The following is a 14,675-nucleotide window of genomic DNA, read 5'->3' on the forward strand; positions in this document are numbered from 1 at the left end:
TAAGAGGACACATCATCTTTTAAGGGCATATTTAAATAGTGAAGTGAATGAATGATACAATAAACTATCTGTTGTTTCTTGCAGAGGCAGCACCTCATAAAAATGTGTCTCTAATGAAGGAGCAGGTGAAGGTGGTGCCACTGAAGAAAGGTATATCTGTTTGTGTACACAGCTTTTACTAATCACACCAGTATGCCCACAGTGTTCCCTGCTTAGAATTCATTCATTTTAGAGTTTTGAATGTGAAACAGTAATAACATTTATAAAAATCAACTTTTATTCAACTGGATCTTTTCACACACACAAATATTTTCTTTGTCTTAGTGCCTGTAACTCTGAAACAAAAGGTTAAACCAGCACCAGCAAGAAAAGGTAGCTACAGCGATTTATCATTTTACTGGTCATATTATCTTAGAGGAACTAATGCATTTGTTATTTATTAATATTTTTTAAAGTAACATTTTTTTGTTTATTTGTCTGGTATCACTTCTTTACTTTCTGTGTGCAGGTTTAATTAATCACAGTGTAGGAATACAATATTATATATTCATTAACACTGTAATACCATGCACGCTGTTGCATGCTAGCTTTTTAATATTTGTGTTTTACCATTTGCTTTCAAAGATGAAGTTCTCAAGGAAAAGGCGGCCGAGTCAGTGACTCCTAGAAAAGGTTTGTTTCTTCTGATTCGACGATATCTTTGATTCCTGAAGTTTTAGCATAGTTTTCATTTTTAATCACATTATGAATAGAACAATAGTCTTAGTGGGCTCTCGCTTTACTATTGTACATTAGTTAATAGGACCATTTATTATTCTAGCACCTGCTACCAAGGCATTACCAAAACCTGCTGAAAGGAAGAAAGGTATCCAGCAGAAATGTGTGTTTGTAGTGCTTTTTGTAGCATTCTGCAAATGACCTCTGCTGAAGAAACATGTTCAAGTCAAGTCAAAAAAGTTCAATCAGATATCATTACCTGGTTTATTTTAATTATCTAAGTTCAGTAAACAGTGTTTTTTGTTTTGTGTCTTTACCCATTTTGTCATTTTCAGTTTAGTTATTTTCATGTTTAAACTTGACTTGAACAGATTTGTGTTTCTGTTTTTAACCCACTGTAGTATTTGCCTCAAAAAAAGAAATTTCTTTAGGTTTTTAGACTTGCAGCTTTTCAAATATATTTATTTTGTGTTCTTTACTGTAGAAGCCGTGAAAGAAAAGGCAAAACCCTCACAAAAAGGTGCTGATACATTTTACTATTCCATAAAATGTTAGGTTCGTTTTTAATTTTTCTTGTTAGGAAACTAACATTCAGATTCAAGCAAGATGTCTGGATAAGTTCCTCATGCTTTATATGTCAATCAGATATTTGAATACTGTGATGTATTTTCAGGAGATTGTTCAGTTACTTGCTACATCTCAGTTTTTTAAAAAGCAAAAACTCTCATGCAACTTATTTTTTCTTCTTTTTCTGTAGAAGCTGGGGTCAAGCAAGTTATCACAAAAAGTAATGTCGATATAATCCACCATTATTTGGTGAAACGGTAACTTTAATCAAATACAACAACTGCCATCATTTCCATTTTGCTTTATTCTCAGAACCAGAACTTGCAAAGGCAAAACCTAAACCAGCTCATGAAGAGAAAGGTAAAGCTTATATAACAAAACAGTGAAGGAAAACCTTTGTGCTTACTTCAGAACTCTGATTTTGTTACTGTTGTTGCATGTGAATCGGCTCCTTCTAAAACAGAGACTGAAGCAAGAAAGGAAAAAGTCAAATCACTCCTGAAGAAGAAAGGTAGCCCACCACTGCCATCTGCCTGCAGATGATTGTTTGGGGTTGTACCTTTAAAATGTTATTGCTGTCACTTTATTATAAATTATGTATTCTGTAATATCATGCATTACAGAAGAATTACTAAAACAACCAAATTGGATAACAAAGCTACTGAATAGCTTCAAATGCATATATTCTTATCTACTCAGAGCCCAGTGTACCAGTGGAGAAAGTCAAAGCAGCTGCAAAACCAAAAGGTACACCCACACAAAAATCCCTTCTCACATTGTTAGGTTTGGTGACAAATAAATGTTACAACTATTTGTGTCATTGAGGTGCTGTCATTTAATGTGCCAAGCATAATTATAAATAGACTTTTATTAAGTGTATTTTCTTCCTGATGGCACAGCTGTGTTGAAAAGAAAGGTCAAACCGGTCACCGTGAAGAAAGGTACCTTAGTGATGCTTCAGTACAAACAATAATCCACATAACCTGTGTGGGGCTGTTATTACGGTGATAGGGTGGCAGGAAGTAGGTCACTGTGCAGTAGCCTGTAAAAGCACTGACTGGATTGGCCAACAGGGAAACATGCATTTTGTCTGTGAATTTAACAGTAAATTACTGCAGAGAACACTGTGCAAAGTAAACAGAGGGCGAATGTCTCCATTTACTTTGCAGCAGCTCTATAGACAAACAGCTGTTTCTGTACAGCGGTTGTTAGGAATACTGTATGCTGGTTTAGACAGATGTAGTTAGTAGAGCCGCAAAGCACTGCATGCTGTACACAGACATTGTCAGGCTTTTATAACTTGCCTCTTGCCTTCTATAAATTGAGACAACAAAGAGTTGAGACAATAGACAAAGGCTATCCAAATCACTAAACATTACCTACTGTATGTGTTGTAAAAGCTGAGTTGTATTGTCATATAAGGAGACTTCAAGTCCTTTGTTGTAATGTGGCAGAAACCTGGAACAAAGCAAAGGCAGCACCTAAAGTATGAAAGCACACTTCAGATTGATTGATTGTTATATATGCAGAAAAACACCCCAAAAAAGCACAAGTCAGTAGTGATTTTCTTTTCAACAGAGTTTAACTTTCTAATACCGAACACAGCTTTCTGGATGTAGATGCCTCATGCTCCATTTAGTTTGTGGTGTTTGCTGTGGTTCGTGCTGCAGTTTGAATGATTGGCCAATGAGCTCATTTTGGCATCCGCTGTCAAGTTCTGTGTTGTCCTGATTGTCCGTGTCTGATTGTAGTTTTCTTTTTACAGAACTGGAAACTCCGAAGGAAAAGGAAAAGCCTGCTAGAGCAAAGAAAGGTACAGTGCTGAGCACAATAACAACTTTTTATATTTATTAGATTTGTACAGAGTATACTGGTACCTGTTTCATTTCTGTCTATCATCAGTAAAAGTGATAAGGATATAGTGGATATTTCTCTAAGATTGAATAAATATAATGCAACCTTATCACCAGAATATTGCTTCATTCAATTATTATTAAATCATCTATAATGTTCTATAAATAAGTTATGAGCATTTATTTGAAAAAAAAATGCTATTACTGGTGTTTTCATTGCTCTTTGCTAATAATGCTGTTGTCTGTGTTGGCAATGCACCGATAAATGCAAGTCTACAGTGACTGATTAAAAAATAAGTTTAATCCATCATCTACAACCAACAATCATGTTACACATTCTGCTACAGGGCATGATATACCTGAATGGACAAAGGGGCCAAAATAACCTTTTTGTTTTTCGTCTTATTTCTTTTTTAGAAAAAACTGTTGAGAAGAAGGCAGCCAAAGAACAGAAAGCTAAAGGTACCGTGTGCAATCAGCTTTGAACATTAATATACTTGTATCAGTAAAAGGTCTGTGTGAAATGTATGAAATATCATCACCAGTCTGTGATTAAACAGTGTGAGAAAGCAACTCTGAATGGTGTTCTGATAATCCTTATTAAACGCGCTGCTATTTACAGAAGACAGGGTTCTTAAGGAGATACAGCCCCCTGCAATGAAAGGTATTGTGTTTGTCAAGCAGTTACATTGTTTGTCTAAGTCCTGAAACTAGCTCAGTGCAGTACTTCACCCACAAAAATTACTATTTTTGTTGTAGAAAAACCTGTTGAGAAGAAAGCTCTGAAAGAGGAGAAAGTGAAAGGTGGTGTACACATGCGCTGTAATTTAAGTGGATGCAACACTGTCTACTTTTATGGTTAACTCATGTTCTTTTCTTTCACAGCAGAGCCTGCTGTACCAGATACCTTTCTTATGGAAGGCAAGTACAAATTCCCCTCTCATTATCGAAATATCGCACAAGTGTGCACATTGAAACTTCTGAATGCCAGAGGAGGGTGATAAACGCATGGTGCTCACATGTCATGTGACTCCCCCCCACAGATGAGCTGCCCTACTTCCAGTGTTTCTTTGTGGATGAGGACGAGGCCCAGTTTCCATTCTATGCCTTCTCACCACTGCAGATTTGAAGCTTCAATACGACTCCATTCTGAGGCTTACAATGTAAGAACTTACTGACAATGACGAGGTCGGGTCACACCCTGTCCTGCACTGTTGAAACTCAGCTGCTACTTTTCACTGTTGGCCTTTAGGGAAAAACCCTGAGCAGCAGAGGATGAAGGGTGATTTTAAACAAGATTTGGTTGAGCTCTCATACCAAATACATGCAGCCAGTGTCATTCCTGTTTTTAAATCTTTATTTTATTTATTTTTTATGTCCAATTCTTTTGAAAGATGGATATGAAAGGAATATTTTAAATGGAACAATTGTTTATTTCCTTCTGTGGATCATTCAGTGAGATCCTTAAAGCAACATACATATAAAAACCTTTATATATATTTAATGCTCATGAAGTTTTCTTGCTACTGCACAGATGCAATTCTTTAAAAGCAGAAGCATAGTACAGCATATGTTCAACTATTCCGTAAACAACATGGTAACAATTATAAATTGAAGGCTGCCAGAAAGCCTGATTCCTCTACGCTCACATTTACTTGAAAAGTGGTTTGTACAATAATTGTACATAAATTTTTATGCTCAGTCATCTGTGTAGTTTTACATTTTTTTCTGCGTGATAGATGGTAAAGTTTTTAATGCTTAGCTTATCCCCTTCCTAAAGCTCTTTAATCAACAATCTCTACTGAGCAAACAAAAGGCATGAACGTATCAATAACAGGAAATTCATCTTCCATGCATTTTAAAGGTACAGCACCAATGTTTTGTTTTCCTTTTTTTTTTTTTTTTGTACTTAAGTGTCAAACGGAATGACCATGCACTGTATAAGAGAGCTCCCAATCTTACTGACGACTACCTGAAAGTCTTATTATTAAATGTACCATTTAGGCATCTGCACCTGTCCTTGTTTTCATATTAGTGCTAATAACAAATCACTGAATTGCCTAAACCTTTGTGTACTTTACGTTTCTACCATCAAGCATCAAAACGTCACTGGTAGTTTATACATGTTTACAAAGTATAAACCTGCCAGATTTTGGAAACTTTTTGAGCAGGTTCCACAAGAAAAGGTCAACTTTAGAAAAAGTTGAATTTCTATTTCATCCTGCTGATATATATCATTTAATAATGTATATTATATTATCTCATTAACTCTGCTAAAATGCAGCATAATATAAACAGGATTTATATTGCATAGCTAGCCTGATGTACAGTAACGGCTACAAGAATTCAGATTGATTTTGAATTACTGTTATTGATCATAATCTCAAAGGCAAATCATGTAATCAAAATCTGAAAAGATGATGGAAAGGTTACCTTTAATGTGGTTGTGTTGAAGTTAAATCTAATGTTGAAACATTGACATTTTGGATTACATCTGCACACTAGGTGATCACTAAGTTGGTGCAGAGGGTGTTGAATGTTTAAGCAGATGATTTCAGACGTAAACTGTAAAAACAAAATTGTCAGTTTGTACCAGCTGTTTACATTTGACTCAACTTTTTTGCTCCTTAATGCTGCACAGAAGACAGCTGTTACAGCTTGTGGCACTAATCCTGAGTCCATTGTAACTCTACCTATTCGTTTTTATTAAAACAATAGGAATACATTCTTGATCAGTCCACAGATGGTGCATACAAGCCTCTACAACTCACAGTGGGCTGCTGTACTGTAACAGCTGAAGTTGGTGATGCTCCACTATCCCTGATAAAGTTGTACAGGAGGTGGTATGTTCCCAAAGTAACAGTGCACTGTCCTGTCTTTAAATATTACTGGAGGTGTTGTTACTAGTAGAACATAAGACATTTTAATTATTGGTGACTTAAGATGAATATTTGTTTCAATCATGTTAACAGAATTGTACCTAAAAACTCACTGTTACCAGGTGAGAATGTGCAATAAAAACATTTTTGGATATCTGTGATGAAAGCACTGTACATTTGTCTGATAGCCCTTGAATGAAATGTGCGTGATGTTTGTGCTTTTGTTTTATGCTTTCAAATGTTTTTGTGAAAAATTTCCCCAAGTGGAATCTTGGCGATGCTTGAACGTACTTATAAATGATCCTATTTTTGATTCCAATAACTGACATTTGTCTCTCGATGGTATCTAATCATTCATATTTGTAAATACAGTTTTATCCCTGAACTATTACTACTGAAACTTCTCCTGAGCTGCCGTTAACATCACATTATGTATCATTTGTCAGTTACAACCTCAATGTTGGTGAATAATAGCAATTTAACATTAAAACGTAGCAGTGCAAATGTTTCTCCTGCAAGTCTCTTTTTGCTTCGAATAATGTTGACTATGGCATTTTGAAAAGACAACCTAAATACAGTTTTGCCCTAAGTTTAATTCATTATAACAAATTGTATAATGATTTTTACCACCTAGCAAAATATAAAATCCACCTATGTGAACAGTACTCGAAGTGGGCCGGTACACAGTATCGTTGTATTGATATGTGCTCCCCCCCTTGAGATTTGCCCAACCTAAACCTTAACCTACCGGTAAACACCGACCTCTGTCTGTGTTACTATGCGACACTGTAATGCTTTGACTGTGTATGTTTGGGTGTTTATTTTGTGTGTGTGTGTCTTTTACTGTATGAACATTGGTGTGGGACCATGTTAATTTTAATGTTTCTGTGTGCCTCACCACTTTTCCCCTGCTAAGCTGCATTGACCAATAGCAGAAACCAGTAAAAGTTTGAAATGTATAGCTATGCAGTAGCTAGATAGCTTGGTGGTTAACGCTACTGACTTTGGTACGGCAGGTCAGGGTTCGATTCTCTGTCAAGGCATGATGGATCGTTTTGTGGGAAGATAGGTGGGAGGGAAGAGAGGATAGAGTGAGGTTAGGTAGGTAGATGGGAGGCAGGATAGATAGACAAGATGGACAGCATAGAAGGGGGGGATGGAAGGCAGCATAAATAGAGAAGAGGTAGGTAGGGTGGGAGGGGAGGAAGAGAGATAGATGGGGGCAGGATAGAGTGAGGTTAGGTGGGTAGGTAGATGGAAGGCAGGATAGATAGATAGATAGAGAAGAGGTAGGTGGGAAGATGGAAGGCAGCATAGATAGGGGAGGGAGGGGAGAGATAGATAGATAAAAAGGCAGCATAGATAGGGGAGGAGATATAGATAAAAATCATGCCTTGACAGAGAACCGTAGCCTTACCCTCTCTATCTATTCATCTATCTACTCCCCTATTTATGTTACCTTCCATTGCTCTCTCTCCCTCCTCTATCTATCTATCCTCCCACCTAACCTCACTCTATCCTGCCTTCCATCTATCTCTCTCTCTCTCTTCCTCCCCTCCCACCTCTTCTCTATCTATGCTGCCTTCCATCCTGCCCCTTCTATGCTGTCCATCGTGTCTATATATCCTACTTCCCATCCCCCCTTACCTTCTCTATCTATCTATGCTGCCTTCCATCCCGCCCCTTCTATGCTGTCCATCTTGTCTATCTATCCTGCCTCCCATCTCCCCTTCTCTCTCCCATCTACCCACCTAACCTCACTCTATCCTGCCCCCATCTATCTCTCTTCCTTCCCACCTATCTTCCCACAAAACGATCTATCATGCCTTGACAGAGAATCGAACCCTGAACTGCCGCACCAAAGTCAGTAGCGTTAACCACCGAGCTATCTAGCTACCAGATAACAATGCATTTCAAACTTTTACTGGTTTCTGCTATTGGTCAATGCAGCTTAGCAAGGGAAGACAGCTGTGATAGAGAAGAGGTAACTCTAACAGTAATCGCTTTTTTTTTTTGGCAAGGAGAATAGTGTGATTTAATGGTCATACTAGCATTTTAGAGGTACTGAAACTGGTACAAAGATACTCACACAAGCATTCCCACACTTGAGCAACTTGAGGTCCATTGTCCGACATGTGGACTGAAAAAGCCTGCAGTTAGAGAACAACCCGCTCTCCGCCAGCCACAACCATATATACTGTATGTCTGAATGGAAAATAGTTGGAATAAGATAAGTGAACTAAAGCCTGCTATCCAATAAATGGTCATCGTACTAAATTTCCCTAATGGGGCCAGAGAGGGGTTACGACAGGTCATCTTACACCACTGACAGATTCCTCATAGGAGAGCAGCAGGAGTTTCCTCTAAGAGCCCCGAGGACAGAAACTGCACTATACTCTCTCACTGTCGCAGGTTTCAGGCTGTTCCACTGTGAATACTGTAGCATAAACCCACCTCAGCTTGTCTTTTAAAAGTTTTCACCCCAAATCATTATGCAAATGTTTTCTGGGTATTTTTGGTGTACTATAACTACAGCATAAATTAAGATTTTGATTGAAAATAATTCAGTGGGCAGTGGTCAAATGAGTCCCACTTCAGTTACCAGTTTCTTTGTGTTACATACTATTCAGATGCAGCCAGAAACTTGGCAGCCTGTGAGCTGAGATGGGAAGAATGGTAGTCAGTGTTCAGTAGGCTGGACACAGCTCGCATTGCACGACTATTAGGCTTTAACTTGAAAAATATGGAGGGATAGATAAGGGAACTTTACAGTAATTAAAATGAACATGAACTTTAAAACTGAGGGACATCCTCTTGTTTAAAATAAATATGTAAGAACACCATTTCAGCAAAGGTTTACTGACAGATTCTATTTTGGATTTTGAACTACAGTAACTTACTGCCTGCCTGGTGTGACAGCGGCAGCATTAAATCATGGTTGGTCCACACCATCGAACGATGCCTCTACGTAATGACACCACAAGTTTAACCGGCTTATCCCTAGGCCTAGGCAAATGACATAACCACCCCCACCTCTCCAGCCCTTCCTGACCATCTGGGGGTTACTAAAAGACATTCACTCCCATGAGTTCTGAGTTCGCACTGGCTGCTGCTGCTGCTACACGGCTGGCTCTGTCCTGCACTGTCACCCTGCAGCTGTCACCTGGAACTGACCCATCACAGGGACTGCACTGTTCCCACAATTTAGGCATATATGAATAAAAATGTAGCACTGCATTCAAAGTTGCTAGAGAGAGAGAGAGAGAGAGAGAGAGAGAGAGAGAGAGAAGCCTTATATAAATTCAGATGTCAAGAATCAACTTTGTATATGTTTTTATTTTGAAAGTTCTCTGCTCAGCAGACAGAGAGAGAGAGAGAGAGAGAGAGAGAAGCCTTATAAGAAAAAAAGAGCATACTGTCAAGTTGAAATGGTACTGATGCGCTGATGACTTTTAAATACCAACTGAAATGCCTTAAGATGATTTAAATAAGCAGTTTATTTTTCCCCATTTTGCACATGCTACACAGAAAAAACAGCTCAGGACCTTCGCTGAATTTCTTACAAAAGCTCTTACAAAAGATTCCCTGGAATATTAATCTAATGTTAAAATGACAAATTAAGTGCAAATTACTATATGCAATGAAAACTGTTTATAGAAAAATGAAGAACACCTTGTTGATCAGTATGATTTGCTCATTCAGATAGGCGAGGTCAGGCTTTCTCATATGTGCGTACTGCCTGGACTCCTTCAAAGGTCAAAGTCTGGTGGAAGCAAAGGGGACAAGGGGGAGACAGAGCATATTACATGATGGCAGTTCAGATTTAGTTGTGATTTTAATGTGTTTTAAGTGTCTAGAAACCATTCATCCTGGATATAAAGTAAGTTTCCTGCAGTCCATTTGGGTCGTATGATAGTCTATCAGTTATAAGGGAAGATGATGCAAGTTTATTTGAGCAGCACTTTTTATCAAGGCAATTCAAGACTGCTTGACATAAGCACTTTGAAACTTTGCTTATAGAGCAAAGGGCTCTATAAAAACTAATAAATGTTATCACAGTGGCACATACTACAAGACAGTTATTTAATCTTACCATCACCATTTTTCCATCCTTGATTTCTCGAACAAATTTGGTCTCTTTGCCATCCCACCTCTGCGTATGGACAAGTTTATCTCCTTCCATAGTGAAGGTAGACTGCAAGGAGAAACAGTATATTTAAAACAACCTCCAAAAAATCTTAAGTGAGCATCTGAGCACAACTTACTGACTTGATACTCAGCTTACTTTGACATGCCGGTCATCAGGTGTGGTCTCATCAAACTCCTCTCCCAGTCTGGAGGAGATCTCAGTGTTTCTGAAGGTGCTCAGGGTTTTCACCACCACTTTGTCTCCATCTTTGCAGATCACTACCGTTGGTTTTGTGACATTGCCCACTTGTCTTGTGGCAAAACCAACTCCTGCCAATCAATCAATGTTTTTTAAAAAGTACTCTTAAAAAAAGCCATCAGTGAAGCATCACAAATTATGACACTGCCATCTAGGAATTATCGGTCAAAAGTTGCCTACAGTTGACCGTTTTGCTCACAGGGTACAGTATAACTGCCTCAGATTTTGAATAAACACTAAAAATCAATTCAAAATTACCAAGTGCCTTCATGTATTCATCAAATTTCTGGCTGTCGATCAGTTTCCACGTAGCGCAGAAAGCATCAACCATGATAGCAGACGTTAATGGTCCAGGCCAATGGTTCACCGTCCAACAGTCTAGTCACCGTGCAGTACGATTTACAGTACCTGTGCCGGCCGAATAAATACTGTAACGGGGCAGGACCGTAAACGCAACGTGAAATCTGATTGGACATGCTAAACGCTGCCTGAACTCTGATTGGTCGTCGCCGGTACAGGGATACCCCTTTCCGTGATAAACACGGACCGAAGTGTAATTAGTGCAGGACAATTATTTACTATAAAGACACGCACTACAAACGTTTCCCCCCATATTTCAACATTAGACTACGCAACATTTGCTTAAATATTTCACAGGATAAATTGGTGGCACCAAAAGGAAAAGTCATTGAATCTCTAAGGTCTTTATGATACATCGTCTGGGAACCATCAATGATTGTGTGAAATTTAACGGCAATCAGTTCTATAGTAGTTAAGATATTTCAATCCAGACCAAAGCGGTGGACTGAATGACCACTGCTGCTATTCAGAAAACTAAAACAAACTCCTGCCACAGAAAATATTCAGCTATATTAACATGACATGACTGACAGTCGTTACTATACATCTTTAATGTTGATGAAATACTTTCTGTAAATACAATCTGGATACAGAGTTCCACTGTCATAATATGGCAGATCAGTTCTTATAACACTAATGATGTAATCAATAACACTGGTACATGATACATCATACAAAACGAAATTTCACAATTGCTAAGTATAGTCAGTTTTTAAACATCTGCTTCAAAAGAAAAAAAGACTGAATTTCTGCTTGCAAATTCTTGGCACAAGGAATATTATATACAAAGCAGCATAGAAAATCTTTTCTAACAAAATCAAATTTCTCCCAAAAACAATTTATACAGTAAGAGTTTTGTCAGTTTAAAATAAATTTGTTAAATCATTTTCACTTCCCTGAAGATCACATATAGTGCATGCAAAGGAAATACTAAATGTTCCTCAATGAAAACTTACGTAGAAACTCAGGGATCTTCAAATCAACATGGTGGCAGCATTTGAATGTGTTTGACAGTTTATACTTGGAGCAGAGGTGAACAGCAAATTCATCCAGGATCACAAATGGTTATATAACACAAAGGTGCTTTTGCTCAAGACAGGCCCTTCAAATGTGAAATGAGAGTTTGAGATGAAAGCTTAGATTGTCTGCTTTAATTTTCAGATCTGAAGAGGGTGGATATTGTCCAGTAAAGGGACAAAGTTATTTAACCACTGATAAATGACTTGAATTTCAAAAAGGCAGATGATCTACACTTTTACGCTGCAGCTGCATGCGTCATTTCACACCCAAAGTACAAAGTGTACAGAGCCATAACATGAAATGTTGTGTCGCTGTCTACAATATTTTAACCGCAATAGAACACAGCAGAGGTTTAGGATGAGGAAAATAAAATTACAAAATGACAGCAAGAACTGTGAGGACAAACAACAGGGTAGCAGAGGTAGAGTAAGAGAAGCAGTGAGTGAGGTAGGGTGACAGAGCAGCACTGAGGCTTCTCCATATAAAGGCCCATCTCGCCTCTCCCTTATCAACCTAAAATAAGCCCATCTAACCAGTCCAAGATCCAGATAAACATTTTTGCTCACAGGCACACAGTGATAGGTTTGTTATAAAAAAAAAAAAGACACTTACTGAATCCATTACCCTATAAAGACCACCACCAGGACATCTCCTACTTCAATGGCTTTTTGCACTGGACAATTTGTTGAAGAAATCATACATTTTCAAGCCACTGGCTACAAGCAGGAATTTTCAGCCTGATTGCTACGGAGTTTCTACACAACTGTATCTGAGACAGAAACTCAAGTTAACAGTGACTGCTTCGTTACAGTATTTCACTACAAGTTTGTAATAATAATAGCAGTGTAAAAGCAACAAAGCAGAAACAGGTTTGTCTTGGCTGATACTTACGGTAAGGTTACAAATTGGCTACTGATCCACACAGCAAAAGAAAAAAAAAAAAAAAGTTCTCCTGAAGATCAACAGTCCTCAAATATCTCTCAGAAAATATAAAAATAGTGCTTTAATTAAAATGAGTATGTGTGATGGCTAGAACTGATAACTTGTAGAGAGAAAAGACAAAAAAGAAATTATTAAAATTACAGCCAGTTATTACCAAGCAGCAAATCAAAGTAACCAGGATTAAATTCCTTCACTTCCTGTGTTTATAAAAAAATAAAAAAAATCAGACAGATGAAAAGCTGGGGGGAATTAAGGTTTGATTTTGTTTGGTTTAAAAAGTCTGTGGAGAAAAACTGTTTTAAAAAGGCACAAGACTGACATTAAGTGGATTGTCCTATTTGCAATGTGGCGTGTGTGTGTGTGTGTGTATTCTGTAGTATTGATGTGTCTATGCACACTTTAGAGCGCTGACCCCTTAAATTGTATCCCCCTTCCCTTTCATTAAATAGTTTTTGAATTCCACCAGGTAATAAATTGTTCCTGGCTTTATACATAAACACAGACGTCTTATCAGTCAGTTAAAGCAGCAACGTCTATAAAGCCAAAATCCCAAATACTATACAACGTAACAAGCACTTCCCTGCTGCTTACGTGTCAAAGGGTACATCCCAAGTCTCTTATAAGAACCGTTATTTCCCTCACTTACATCTTTTCCTTGCCTTGGTCCTGCCCACATAAGATGTGAGGAAAATGTGAGGAGAAAGACCTTGAGGAAAAACGTTATTACCGACATGAGCTGTCTTTTTAGGATTCTTCATCTGAAGCATCCATTCACCAACAGATTTCTGATAAACGGACGCGTCTGTTCACAAAAACACTTCTGTGAAAAATGGCCTCATGTATCCTTGGTTATGGCTCCTCAAGCACAGTCCACAGAGCCGATATAAGAGACTCGGAATGTCCTACATCCTCTGTCGACCGGAACAACTTTGTGTCCACTGAGGGCCCAGGACATAAGAATGATCTTATAAGAGACAGGAGATGTACCCAAAGTAAAGTCCTACCCTTTCACGCGTTGCTCTGCCTGCTCTCGGAGCCTCTGCTGGCCCTGCTCATCCTCCAGGGTGATAAAGTCCTTGTTGTTGTCAATCAAAAGATTCTGAAGAGAACAATCAAAAACAGATCAGTGTTTCTTAACAAAAATAAACAAATACATAATTTTAAATACATTAGTTTTAAAACAAAAACCTGTTTTCCCCCAGTACCTTGATGCCAATTGTGTCTCCATCTTTGAGGTGGAATGGCCCTGCCAGTAGTGATTCCACCTTTTTCTTCTTTTTCTTTTTGGAAACCTGCTGACTCTGAAAGTAAAAAATGCACACAATATTCACTGATAACATGACAATGAATGAGCAACACATAAAAGAAGGAGATCTGGGGATAACCTCTTCACTTGTATAATAAAAATGCTATAAATTCCTAATGAAAAATAATGAATGTCATTGTCTGTTGTTAGCCACTATGTTACATTTCATGCACTCAACATTCCTCTCTAATGCTTTTTGCAAGCTCTCTGATAATTTAGCAAACCAAGAAAGAAAGTTTGCAAGAAAGTGCAAATTGGATTACCCCAACATCTAAACCGGGTTCCTTCTCAAGAAATAACTCTGGTAATCTTACCCAGCTGGAGATTTCTTCCCAGGTGTATTTGTCTGGCTGGTATTTGGCCAAAAGCAGTGACGAATCTCCCGTCCATATCTAAATATTTAAGTACCAGTGGAGGCAGTTGTCCTTCTGTGATGACTAAAGTCTCTCCACTGCTGATCTTCAGCTCTGACAGGGAAGCATCCTGACAATATAAGGTTGCTGTTAACATGTGAACTGATATATATTTAAGGGTGGAATTTGAAAACATTATTAGCATAAAATGTTTGACCACAAACAACATAAAGTACTTTATTTGTGGAAGTGGCCTGGTACAAGCAGGCTTAGAAAACGCTTTAAAGGGGA

The 14,675-nt window shown here is 38.1% G+C and overlaps 2 protein-coding genes across 2 annotated transcripts in view; both read right to left on the minus strand.

Annotated features, from left to right (window-relative positions):
- Window positions 1-9,709: 9,709 nt before the first annotated feature.
- On the minus strand, window positions 9,710-10,818 carry fabp7a (fatty acid binding protein 7, brain, a). Its single transcript, XM_020614022.1, has 4 exons — window positions 10,662-10,818; window positions 10,302-10,474; window positions 10,110-10,211; window positions 9,710-9,779 (listed from the first exon to the last, which is right to left on the minus strand). Exons 1-4 carry the CDS (start codon window positions 10,732-10,734, stop codon window positions 9,729-9,731), a joined length of 399 nt encoding a protein of 132 aa, XP_020469678.1. The 5' UTR covers window positions 10,735-10,818; the 3' UTR covers window positions 9,710-9,728.
- Window positions 10,819-13,273: 2,455 nt separating this feature from the next.
- Window positions 13,274-14,675, minus strand: part of usp40 (ubiquitin specific peptidase 40) — an 11,466-nt gene continuing 10,064 nt past the window's right edge. The window contains 3 exon segments of the mRNA XM_020614014.1: window positions 13,274-13,824; window positions 13,931-14,026; window positions 14,346-14,423. Coding sequence (XP_020469670.1) covers window positions 13,726-13,824; window positions 13,931-14,026; window positions 14,346-14,423 — 273 coding nt within the window. The 3' untranslated portion in view covers window positions 13,274-13,725.

This window comes from Monopterus albus, unplaced genomic scaffold (genome assembly GCF_001952655.1).
Source record: "Monopterus albus unplaced genomic scaffold, M_albus_1.0 scaffold141.1, whole genome shotgun sequence".
NCBI lineage: Eukaryota > Metazoa > Chordata > Actinopteri > Synbranchiformes > Synbranchidae > Monopterus > Monopterus albus.

Excerpts from the sequence above, each read along its gene's own strand:
- fabp7a (XM_020614022.1), bottom strand. The coding sequence starts at position 10,734 with ATGGTTGATGCTTTCTGCGCTACGTGGAAACTGATCGACAGCCAGAAA. Across the intron at positions 10,212-10,301 it reads CTGATGACCGGCATGTCAAA|TCTACCTTCACTATGGAAGG; the intron begins GTAAGCTGAGTA and ends TTCTCCTTGCAG. Across the intron at positions 9,780-10,109 it reads AGGATGGAAAAATGGTGATG|ACTTTGACCTTTGAAGGAGT; the intron begins GTAAGATTAAAT and ends TGCTTCCACCAG.